The following is a 12,691-nucleotide window of genomic DNA, read 5'->3' on the forward strand; positions in this document are numbered from 1 at the left end:
GCGACTGGCTCTGGCGTGGCGGCCATCTTTGCGACTGGCTCTGGCGTGGCGGCCATCTTTGCGACTGGCTCTGGCGTGGCGGCCATCTTTGCGACAGGCTCTGGCGTGGCGGCCATCTTTGCGACAGGCTCTGGCGTGGCGGCCATCTTTGCGACAGGCTCTGGCGTGGCGGCCATCTTTGCGACAGGCTCTGGGCGTGGCGGCCATCTTTGCGACTGGCTCTGGCGTGGCGGCCATCTTTGCGACTGGCTCTGGCGTGGCGGCCATCTTTGCGACTGGCTCTGGCGTGGCGGCCATCTTTGCGACTGGCTCTGGCGTGGCGGCCATCTTTGCGACTGGCTCTGGCGTGGCGGCCATCTTTGCGACTGGCTCTGGCGTGGCGGCCATCTTTGCGACTGGCTCTGGCGTGGCGGCCATCTTTGCGACTGGCTCTGGCGTGGCGGCCATCTTGTGGCTCTGGCGTGGCGGCCATCTTGTGGTGGGTCTGGGCTGGCGGCCATCTTGCAAGGAGACTCAGGAGTGGCGACCATGCTGTGAATTACCCTTTCTACTTCCTTAACAGAAAAAGGGGATTCACAGAACAGCAAAACAAAGTCTATATACTGTGACAGGGTCCAGCTGGGGTCCTCATCCGGTAAGTTTAAACTAACCTCTGGATCGAGTCCACTCCAGAAACAGTCCTTTATTTTGGTGTCATCTCCAGGCACTAGCTGGCTGTAATAAAGGAACTCCTCCACATAATATTCGATCGGTCGGCCGTTTTGAAAAATTGAGCAAAGAGTGCTCAGAGGGTCGCGATAAACTCCTGCTAGATCCATAGTTGGTCAGTTGTTCTGTAACGAAGCGGAGATGAGACGAGGATCTATGTGCAAGAGTTTATTGTACATCCAAGAAAACCACAAATTATCCAGAACGGGGAACCCTTAGAATCCAGGCAAGAACAGGGAGCAACCATCACAGACATTAAACAACTGACCAAATACAGGGGAAAGACAAGGACTATTTATACACAGGGTGAGGTAATGATCTAATTGGTAACCGGGGTAACTGATGAGGGAGTGGGTGTGGTTCAATGAAGATCCATGGCAACAAACAAGGGAACAGAGGTACAGGGAAGCAGGGAACAATAAGACACAAAAACTACAAAATAAAAGTCCTTAAACACGAATACAGAAGACAAAGACCAGGCACATGACAAATACTCAATTCAATAAAAAAATAGAACTGAATAAAACAGACTATATGGACATGAGTATCACAGAGTACTGTATGTAAAGTAAAAATCTCTTTCCCCCACCCAATAATTGTTTCCATTTTTTTCAGGAAACATCATTTCAAGTGGTTTTAATTTCCGGCGGTAATCTTTCATTTATTATGATGAATTATGGTGATGTTGCTATAACTGGACATCCATTGCAGGTAAAAGAAACTTTTTTTAAACCAGTGCTTCTCAAACCTGTCTGACTTCTCTTTCTCTGTTTATAAAGTATAGCATTTTTCATGTTTTATGATTTGCAGGCTGGTTATGACACAGTCTACTCAACAGACTACTTTGTGATCAATGGCTCAAACAATGGGAGCCTTATCTCAAACCTCAAGCACTCCAGTAATGTCAGTTTTACAGGATGATGGGCCTTCAGGGTGGACAGTGGATCAAAGTCAAACAAAGGTAACCTTACAACTCACGCATTACAATCAGTTTGGTCATCATAATAAAATGTGTTATACCCCAAAAATGTTATTTTGCGAATCAATGACACATTCCAACACAACAAACAAGTCAAACTTCATTTCACATGCATATAACTTCTTTCCTTTGGCCATACTAGAAACCAACGCTCATGTACAACATGTACACATTTAACAAATAACTCGACATTCTGTGTGTTTCCCTTTAGAGAACGTTGCTGGACTTCAAGTGAAACTTTCCTCATTTTCTGACCTAACAGATACTGGAAACGTTCAGGTCGTTTTACAGCAAGTAAGACATACACATGACTATTCATATAAAGCTAAAACAACTTAGGGAAAGTTTAATTTATTAATTCATTTATAATTTATTAATTCTTTATCATTTCTTTTTGTTTCAGATAAAACAGGAGCTAGTCAAGTACGGTCTGCCAAACAGTGTCGAGTTGAGGTTAAGAAAAGCACAAAAGATAAAGCCATAATATCAGTCTCCTTCAGGAAAAGAACTAAAACAGTCCTGTTCATTTAGCGCCTCTGATTGATCATATACAGATTTAGTTTTTTAATTATTGTGGGTTTTATTTGAAGCTTTAAAAAGGAACATAAAACACCATGAAAGTGGTCTTACAGTATAGTAGATTATAGTAGTTAAGATGTATTGCATACTGACATCCACCCTTGGTTTCCTAAACTCATGAGAAAGTTCATCTTTTAAATGAATTAGCTGACAGTTGATGCCATTACAAACTGAATGATTTGATTACTAATTATCTGGTCCTCATGTTCAGTTCACTGATTCCATTTGGTTGCAGTGATCTGGTTAAAGACCTGCTGAAAGTCAAGACTGTGAGTGGATAATGGCTGCAATTTCAGCTCTTCCTTGAAGTTTACCTGTTAACATGCCTGTTTGTTTTGTAAACCAGTGTGTTCTGAAAAGGAATGTCACTCCACAGGAAGGAGAACTCTTATTACATCTGTACGTTTTAGCAATCATCACTGATCCTCTTTTCTTTGTCTCATCATGCTTTGCGTTATAAAATGCCTGTAAGAGCTGCAGGGGTTTCAAATAACCAGATCTGTAGTATGTGAAAAGTTAAAGTACACCTGTAAACTCCTTTTGCTTCAAACAAACTTGCGTAAGAGAAACATACTGTTACATACTTTTGCTTTTAAACGCCCTGAATAGTCTCAGCGATGAGAACATAAGGCTTGACACCACATAACCAAATCAATGCGCAATAATATCACAATATCATATACCTCATTCTGATATGTTTATAAAATAATAAGTGCACAAAAATTGTTATATAGAATTGCTAATCTGTTCTGATATGCCAATCTTTGTACACATTTTCTTTTGTGTTGCTGATTGCCATTTTAATGTCAAAAAATATTTAAATAAATGACTTTACTTAGTACTGTGCATTGCTGAGTAACATGTTTACAGTGTCTACTTTTATCTGTTTAGTGCACACCTGCCTTATTTACAAATACAAGTAAAAATGTAATTATTGGCATAAAGTTAGGCATACATTTAAATTACTGAATGTTACTGTAATGCTAAACAGTAAAACTGACAACGTTACATTAAATTTATTTACTCTTATTTACTTTTTTATTGGTCTTATTTAATTACATTTAACAGAATAATAAATCTCATTGTGAACAACTTGAACATTGAACAGATGGAAATAAATCTAAAGAGTATAGAGGCATATTGTGCTTTTTTTATTTTTATTTTTTTTTTTTATTTTTTGGTAATTTGTAGACAGATTATGACATCTCGTCATTATATTGTGTAGTCTTTCTGACCAGTAAGTCACTTAACTAATGAAAGAATTATAACATTTTTGTTATTTAAAGTAATAAATAAATAAATAAATAAAGTATAGCATATGTGGTTTTTAGGGAAACCTGTTCATGCATCACTTGATTTATAGTTAGTCTGTGAGATACTCATTCTGTACATTCTTTGTAAATGCAGTCACTTTCTACTGGTTTAAATGTACTCATAATTAATGCATAAACATATTATTATAAATAATATAAAAACTTTAAAATTATTTATAATAAAGACTTGTGATAAACTCTTCACAGGTAAATCCTAAAACCTAAAGATAATATATTAAGTCCCATTGTTTGAATTTAATTGCGATAATTAATGGCACTGTTCCAATGCAAACATATTTTCTTTTTATTCAAAACAGGGCTTGGACACATTTAAAACCCAATGCACATTTCTTGCCTAGTAATTTAACCCACAACACATACAAGAGGTTGAAGGTAAGTAAAATCTCTTTAAAACATTTGATCAGTTGTATTGTTTTGCAAAACCAATTCACTGCATATACTGTAGGCCTACATGTGTATACATTAAAGTTTGCTAAAGAAAAAAAAATGGTTAGATAGTCCCTATGGTACAAATTAAGATTCATATTATTCATATTCAATAGTAAATTTTACTGAGCAATCACATGTAATGTATATAGCTACACAATGTCCACTGTAATACATTTTAAGGTCCGCACATAGTTAAGTTGGACTTAAGATTTCATATTGAATATTAGCTTTTTCAGTTTTGTAGCTGGAAATATCCAAATCATTATATTAAATTGTAAGAATAAGATGTGTTTAATCACATTTTGTGGTGAGAATAATAAAGCTCTTTCTGATTACAGAAGGACCCTGATAAAATCTGACTTCATCATGCGAATTTCACAGTATCTACTGGTGTTCATATCAGTCCTGTCACTCAGTAAGGTTTTATTTACTGTTTGATCATTAGTCTTAATGTTGCAAAGACAATAAAAAATCATACAAATCTATGTTTCTGAATTGAATTCTTTCTCTTTAACAGCCAGGACACAAACAGCAATTGTAGTTAATTACAGACCTTTGAAATAGCACCAGATCTGTTTTTAAAAACGTCACATACGTCAACTGAACAAACTCGATATGAAATCACTAAACATCTTCATGAGTTCTCAAGGTATTTATTAGTGTTTTATTTGTGTTCATTCTTTTCAGCTATGGCACTGGAAAGCACCATAGCGCCAGCAGGTAATAATGCTACTAGTAATAAAAGCTTTAAAAATGAAAAATTTGGCCTTTATCGCAAACAATGAATTAAGTAGGAGTTTCATCCCGATTATGTGTTAGTTTGTTTATGTCATGTTATAATGTGTTATTATGTTTGTGTGTTCCTTTAGAAAGCATCATAGGAGTTCAAATGAAACTTAAATCATTTTCAGATCTAACACAGAGTGAAAACACTGAGGCTGTTTTGCAGAAAGTAAGTCACTGGAGCATTTTAACTTGCTTTCTGTTTCACATACAAACTATCATCCAAACATAAACATAACTGAACATTTACATCGAAAAAAAAACCAAATAAATAAATATAAAAGATAAATTTAAAAATCTAAATATGATATAAACTCATTGGTCACCGGCCCATCACTCAAATTTAACTGTGTTAGGTAAAAAAAAAAGCCACAGTGACAGTCATTTTCCAGCAGAAACATCATACATGTTACACTGTGTTTCTGTGGGAATGTGTGCCGTGTGTGTGTTTGTGTGTGTCTGTGTGCCTGTGTGTGGGGATGTGAGTTTTTCTGCATTCCAAGGTAATTCAATACTAGTAAAGTGAACCAGAGACAACGCAAGTAGGCCACAGCAGGCCGACAACCAAGAGTTCCCAGTGGCAACAACAAAAGTATGCCAATCTGAGCAGTAAAGTGAATCCAGTTTGCCAAATCTATCAAGCCAAGCAGAGAAGGTGAATACAGTTTGCAGTTTGCAAAACAAAAACAAATGAAATAATGTAGCAAACACAGATGATCGCAAACAAATGCACAACCCAGCGTGGACAGGCAGCCAGATGCGCAAAGCATTCCCACACCGGAGGTCGACAAGTCTGAGTCTACACAGGATCCTGTGCACCCTAGTCTTGTTCTTCTCTCTGTCAAAATCTGTCAGTTTACATTTTGGATTTGCTTTGTGTGAATCTGTAAACTTCATGTCGTATAAATTACTAAAGACTTAAGCTTCTTCAACTCAATGGAATTCAACAATTCAATTTTTAACATCTCATATCCGACATGTAAAATACTTTTGCATTTGAATGGCTGGTGGTGTTCCAATGAAAACACATTTTCTTCCATTCCAGAAGACGTTCTGCCCTTGAGCAAAAGGGGAGTGACACGTATAAAATTATCCTGCAACCCACAGCATGTGCAAGAACCTCCTAGATGCAGCTGTCTGATGTAAGTAAAATCTTTCTCTTTAATCTTGGGCTCCATAAACTTAGGCTTATTCTTTTATACAGTTAATCTTTACTAGTGTAATGAGTTGAATTAAAACTTTCCTTATTAATGAGCTGACAATGTTTAATCAACTTTTCTACGAACCTGTATGAAATTGTTTCTTAAGTTCAATTAAACAATTAATTTGCAAACTGGTCTGATCGGTTTGCAGATGTTTTTAGTAAGCCCTTTATTTATTCAATAATCTGATCTGAGCAAATTTATCAATTTATACAACAACCCACTGGATTGGTCATTTCTGACTCAAAATCAGCCAAAAAATGTGTAAAATTATCCTCATAGCTGGAGTGTGTGGAAAATTTGACAGACTGTGCTCAAAAAGTAAGTTATACTAGTGAGAATTATAATGGTTTATGCTACTGTACATTGGGGTGAAAATTTAATGTTGTTAAACATACACATACATGCATATCATGTGTGATCTTTAGCACATACAGCAGTAATAAAGTGAGACAGAAATTGATATTGAATATTGTCTGTTTTCCAACGTCTCCAGTCAGATGTGATTGAATCATCTGACTTTAATAAGGGTTTTATTCAGAGATATTCCTGACTGACATTGGTTTAAATGCATTTATATTAATGCATGATACTTTACCAATGCTCACTGGTTACAGAAGGACTCTTACATTCTGGTTTTATCTCTGACTTCATCATCATGAGACTGTCTCCACATCTGCTGCTGTTCATGTGTGTCCTGCCACTCAGTAAGGTTTTGATTACTCTCCGTTTGATTATCAGTCTTAATGTGAAAAAGACAATAAAACTAAATGTGTGTTTCACTTTCTCTTCAACAGCCAGGGCACAAACAGCGAATCCAATATCTGCATCAACAACATCTGCACCAACAACATCTCCACCAACAACATCTCCATTAACAGAAACTGCACCAACAACATCTGTATCAACAACACCGGCAGGTAATACCTTTATTAGAACCAAAACCCAAATTTTCACAAACTGTTTGACCACAAATAGTTTGAACCATCCTCACATTGTGTGGGCCAGTATAACAAACATCTTCAGCTGATTTAAACATTGTTTATTCAATTAAAAATGGACATTGTGCTATTTTCTTTTTGCCACTTCCTGATTTGTGTAGCTCAACAATCTTTTGTATTCTCAGTCATCATTCCTATAGTAATGGAATTTGGCTTACGTGTCACCACATAAGAAGAGCAGGAAGTCATAACTTACCACTCAATTGTGTTTCTAAGAACTCATAAAAACATAGTTTGAGTTGGAATATAGCATACTTTAATTAGATTTTACACCTATCCAACTTCCATGTTGAGGATTATATATATATATATATATATATATACATGTTATGTAAACAAAGGTCAAAAATCACTATGAAATGTGAATGTAAAGTCCTTTGCATTTTGTTCATTCTCTTGGCAGCTCCAGAAATATTCTACCCATTCGGCTGGGCAGCAGGAGACACAATCAATCCTGCTGCTGATGATGGAAGCTCTTCGGTTATTCAGCTTTTGAGTCCATTTCTGTTCTTTGGCCGCACTTACCAGCAGATTTATGTACGAATTTGATTCTGTTTTCATTCTAAGTCTACATGTGAGTGGTTGATGCTTTATAAACTCATCTGTGATCAGTGATTTTTAAAATATTTTTCATTTGCAGGTTAATAATAATGGACATCTCACATTCAACCAGCCTTCATCAGTTAATACTCCATACTCATTTCCCGCTAGAGGAAGCCAAGATATAATTGCTGGTCTCTGGACAAACCTTGACAACAGTGTAAAAGGTTTTGTTTCATATCATCAGTACACCAGTGGAAATGTTCTCACACGCGCCACTCGGGATATAAACACACATTTCCCAAATCTGAACTTCACTGCCTCTTGGGTCTTTGTTGCAACGTGGCGCAATGTCACTAACTTCAATTTAACCAGCACAGTAAGCTTGATATTATTCTGAAATATGAATGTTTTCACTTTAATTTAATTTCCTTTCAAATTAAAATACTTGGCATATTACTGGCATGAATACATTAATACACAAAGAACATTTAATAAATGAAAACAATTATAGGCCTAATAACAGTATTGATCATTCAAATAAGAACAATATTCAATAATATTAACATTTTTTCAGCAATAAATATTAAGTGATCTTTTCTCTCAATCCCTTTAGGAAACATCGTTTCAAGTGGTTTTAATTTCAGGTAGCAATTATTCATTTATTCTGATGAATTATGGTGACATTGCTGTAACTGGACATCCAGTGCAGGTAAAACAAACTTTTTTTCTGTTATCAGAACAAAATGTCTCTATTCAATATAACAGCATTTGTACAATATGTGTACTGTTCAAATATGTAATGTGCATGTTGTACATATTCTAAACAGGCTGGTTATGACACAGTAAACTCCACACAATACTTTGTGATTCCTGGATCAATCAATGGGAGCTTCATCTCAAACCTCAGGAACTCCAGTAATGTCAATGTTCCTGGACAATGGGCCTTCAGGGTGGATGGTGAACGCAACATTTCTAAAGGTAAAGGTTTTATCTATAAATAGATAAAAGCAATTAGGTTTTGTTTTGACATTTTAAATAATACTCAAAATTTCATTGTGGGGAGCAAAAATATAATGATGACTGAAAGACGGTCAAGTTAATATTCATAGTTTTTATCATACTTAAAGCTTATATTTTAACATAATTTTTCTAAAAGTAAATCTAAGTGGCTTCAGTCCAGTAAATGTTTATCTTGAAATATTGCTAATAATATAAAAAAAAACCTTCTGTTTACTTTATAAAAAATTGTTAAGATTCCACAACAAAAAGACACGTGAACCACAAGCTGAAGGTGGGCGAAAAATGACTTTTACTTGCTAAAAAGTATGAACTGCAGTATTAATCAGAAGGCATGAGTAGTGTGTACAACAGAGTTAGCTGAACTTTACACAAAGTAATTTATAATTTAATGTTCTTTTTCTTTAACAGCCATTGCACAAACAACAAATGCACCAACAACATCTCTAACAACACAGGCAGGTAATTATGCACTTTTGATTCAGAACCAGATGTGTGGTGTGAATTGAACAAACTTGAGAAGAACCTTTTTTATTTTACTCAAAACGTCACCTGTTTGCTCTGACTAGCAATGGCAAGTAAAGCAAATTTATTGCAATTTTGGTTTGTAAAACAAAACCTGCAGTCCAAATTCAAAATATTGGCAAGAGTTGTTTCTCCCACCCCCTCCGCCTCAGATTTGAAGCTCAAGCGGGTTGCCAGTTTGAGGATACGTAACAGGAATGAATATCTGTGTTTTAATGGTCCTAGAGCTTTTTAGATTGATGCTGGTGCTTTTTATCGAAGGTCGGGTAGAATCTGTGATCTCTGACCCAAAACGTTTGTTGCTTCCATGGCATCAATATGCTGTGTTTTCCAACCACTGGCAACCCAGGGTTTCGAAATACTATTGGGTAAATTGGCAGTGGGCGGAGTCACACGGACCAAAACAAAAACAGACATTCCGACATGTGACGCACATTTCAAAGCAGAATAACTGGTTACAGCATTGTTTTTCTGAGGAACAAGTATGTGAACTTATCATGTTTCCTGAATATCTGTAAATGTATTATGGTATTACTATGCTTAAGTACAGTCCAAAAGTGACATACTGCCCCTTTAGGCAAGTTATTTCATTCAGTGACCTTTGAAAGGCTTCTCGGGTATATTTAAGGATTGGGAATATATTTCAGTTCGATTTTAATTTTAAAGGAATAAAAATTATTTTACGTAAAGTTGAAATCTTTTGCTGTCACATCATAAACAGTTAGACCAGCCAGCCACCAGAGTCCTCACAGGTGACGGAAAGAAACATGAGTCTCAGAAATCAGTATGAAATGTAAACGTTTTGTATTTTTTGTGTTGATTCTCTCAGCAGCATTAACGATATTCTATCCATTCGGCTCGGCGGCAGGAGACACAGAACGTTTTATTAATTACAATGAAAGCTACGATTATGTTGCCCTCTCAACTCCATTTTCTTTCTTTGGCCGCACGTACAATCACACATATGTGAGAATCCAATTTCATTCCCAGACTAAATATGAATACAAATGTTGTAATAAGCTAATTCATACTGAATCTAATCTCTTTTATTTCAGGTTAATAGTAACGGACTCCTTACATTCAACCGAGCTTTACCAGGAGCTCAACCTTACCCTTTTCCCACATACGGAACTGAAGATTACATTGCTCCGCTCTGGACTGACCTTAATGATTTTGGGATGGGCGTTTATTCATATCAGCAGTACACAAATGGAAGTGTTCTCACTCGCGCCACTCAGGATATAAACAGGTATTTCCCTCAGAGGGCTTTCACTGCTTCTTGGGTCCTTGTTGCGACGTGGGACTTTGTTCAAACACGGAATACAAGTCTATTTATTTCTCATTCAGCACCGGTAAATCGTTTTCTTATATTTTCTTTTCATGCACAAGGTCAAAGGCTGTATAGATCAATAATCATAAGGTTTTCTTTTTTTTTTTTTTCAGGCAATCACATTTCAAGTGATTTTAATTTCAGGAGGTGGTTTTTCTTTTGTTCTGATGAATTATGGTGACTGTGTTGCCATATCTTTTCCAGTGGAGGTAAAGCAAATATCACAGGACATCACAGGATTTAAATTATATTCTGTAAGGGCCCTGTACATATTCATAACATTTTATTTTCTTGATTTCAATAGGCTGGATATGACACTGTAAACTCCACAAACTTCTTTCAAATTCATTATTCAACTAATGGCAGCTCCATCCCAGTCCTCAAGAACACGACTAATATAGACCTTCCTGGTCGTTGGGCCTTTCTTGTGAACAGCGGATCAGGTAAGACTTCCATTAGGAGGATGTGTATTACTATTATCAGTTGTGTGCAGACTCAAATATACCTGTTTTCTTCCACATTTTGAATCCACATCTGTATAAAAGAGTTTCCTGTATTAAAGGGCTAGTGGCCTCAATGGGTACCAGTAGTAGTTGAGGGGTGCTATATTTATGTTTTATATTTTCTGCATTATCTATATATTTATTAAAGATACGGTTACCTGTACTGTTTCTTCAAAAACATTTTCAAGAACATATAGAGATTATGTAGTTGTTGATTCACATCCATGTGCTTATCACCAGAAGTCATCATCATTAAATATAAGCCTTATAAATGAGTCTGAAATATAAACACCAGTAAAACAAAATGTTTTTTTGTTGTTGCTTATTCTCTTGGCAGCGCCAGAAATATTCTACCCATTCGGCTCATCAGAAGACAGAAGAAATGCTGCTGTTGATGATGGAGGCTCTTCTGTTATTCAGTTACACAGTCTGTTGAGTCCATTTCTGTTCTTTGGCCGCACATACCGGCAGATCTATGTAAGAATTTGATTCAATCCTCATTCTGAGTCTAAATGTGAGTGGTGGATGCTTTATAAACTCATCTGTGATCAGTAAAACTGTGGCTGTGATGTTGACATTATTTCTTATATTGCAGGTTAATAATAATGGACACCTCACATTTGACCAGTCTTCATCACAATTTGTCCCCTACCCCTTTCCTGCTAATGGAAGACAAGATATAATTGCAGGTCTCTGGACTGACCTTGACAACCGTGTGAGAGGCGTTGTTTCACATCGTCAGTACACCAGTGGAAATGTTCTCACACGCGCCACTCGGGATATAAACACACATTTTCCAAATCTGAACTTCACTGCCTCCTGGGTCTTTGTTGCAACTTGGGAAAAAGTTGCTTACTTCAGCTTAACCAGCACAGTAAGTCTGATACTCTTCTGAAATGCGAATGCTATCAACTTTATCCACAAAAACAATAACAGAGAAAAAAATAATTTAAAACTGTAAAAATAACAATAAAGCCAGTCAGTAATGCATATAAAAATAATACTCAATAATACAAAAATGTGATTTTATAAAAAATAAATAAAGAAAGAAAAGAAAAAGTGAATGCTAGGTTTAAAGTCATTTTCTATTTTCAATCTTTGCAGGAAACGTCGTTTCAAGTGGTTTTGATTTCAGGCAGTAATTATTCATTTATTCTGATGAACTATGGTGACATTGCTGTAACTGGACATCCAGTGGAGGTAAAACTAAAGGGTTTTCTGTATTGTGAATAAAATGTTACTATTCGTAAATGTCCTCTATAAATACTGTTTATATGAATAATGTTTTTACATACTTTCAGGCTGGTTATGACACAATAAACTCCACACACTACTTTGTGATTCCTGGATCAAACAATGGGAGCTCCATCTCAAACCTCAGGAACTCCAGTAATGTCAATGTTCCCGGTCGATGGGCCTTCAGGGTGGACAGTGGATCGAGGTCAAACAAAGGTAACCTTTCAACTCACATATTACTATAGGTTCATTCATCATAATAATATGTGACCCTGGATCACAAAACCAGTCATAAGGGTCAGTTTTTCAAAATTGAGATTTATACATCATCTGAAAGCTGAATAAATAAGCTTTCCACTGATGTATGGTTTGTTAGGATAGGACAATATTTGGTCAAGATACAACTATTCGAAAATCTGGAATCTGAGGGTGCAAAAAAAATCAAAATATTGAGAAAATTGCCTTTAAAGTTGTCCAAATAAAGTTCTAAACAATGTATATTACTAGTCAAAAATTAAATTT

General features: G+C 36.2%; 1 protein-coding gene and 1 long non-coding RNA gene across 2 annotated transcripts in view; both read left to right on the top strand.

Annotated features, from left to right (window-relative positions):
• Positions 1-12,691, top strand: part of LOC127174557 (uncharacterized) — a 58,601-nt gene that overhangs the window by 34,345 nt on the left and 11,565 nt on the right. The window contains exons 13-23 of the mRNA XM_051125056.1: positions 8,172-8,267; positions 8,386-8,536; positions 8,987-9,037; positions 9,930-10,066; positions 10,156-10,452; positions 10,544-10,639; positions 10,735-10,873; positions 11,271-11,410; positions 11,529-11,807; positions 12,038-12,133; positions 12,235-12,385. Of these exons, the coding sequence (XP_050981013.1) occupies positions 8,172-8,267; positions 8,386-8,536; positions 8,987-9,037; positions 9,930-10,066; positions 10,156-10,452; positions 10,544-10,639; positions 10,735-10,873; positions 11,271-11,410; positions 11,529-11,807; positions 12,038-12,133; positions 12,235-12,385 (1,633 nt within the window). The remainder of the gene's footprint in view (positions 1-8,171; positions 8,268-8,385; positions 8,537-8,986; positions 9,038-9,929; positions 10,067-10,155; positions 10,453-10,543; positions 10,640-10,734; positions 10,874-11,270; positions 11,411-11,528; positions 11,808-12,037; positions 12,134-12,234; positions 12,386-12,691) is intronic.
• On the top strand, positions 1,526-2,526 carry LOC127173985 (uncharacterized). Its single transcript, XR_007828827.1, has 3 exons — positions 1,526-1,669; positions 1,899-1,981; positions 2,091-2,526. It is a non-coding gene; the product is annotated as an uncharacterized LOC127173985 (long non-coding RNA).

Source organism: Labeo rohita, chromosome 12 (genome assembly GCF_022985175.1).
Source record: "Labeo rohita strain BAU-BD-2019 chromosome 12, IGBB_LRoh.1.0, whole genome shotgun sequence".
Classification (NCBI taxonomy): Eukaryota; Metazoa; Chordata; class Actinopteri; order Cypriniformes; family Cyprinidae; genus Labeo; species Labeo rohita.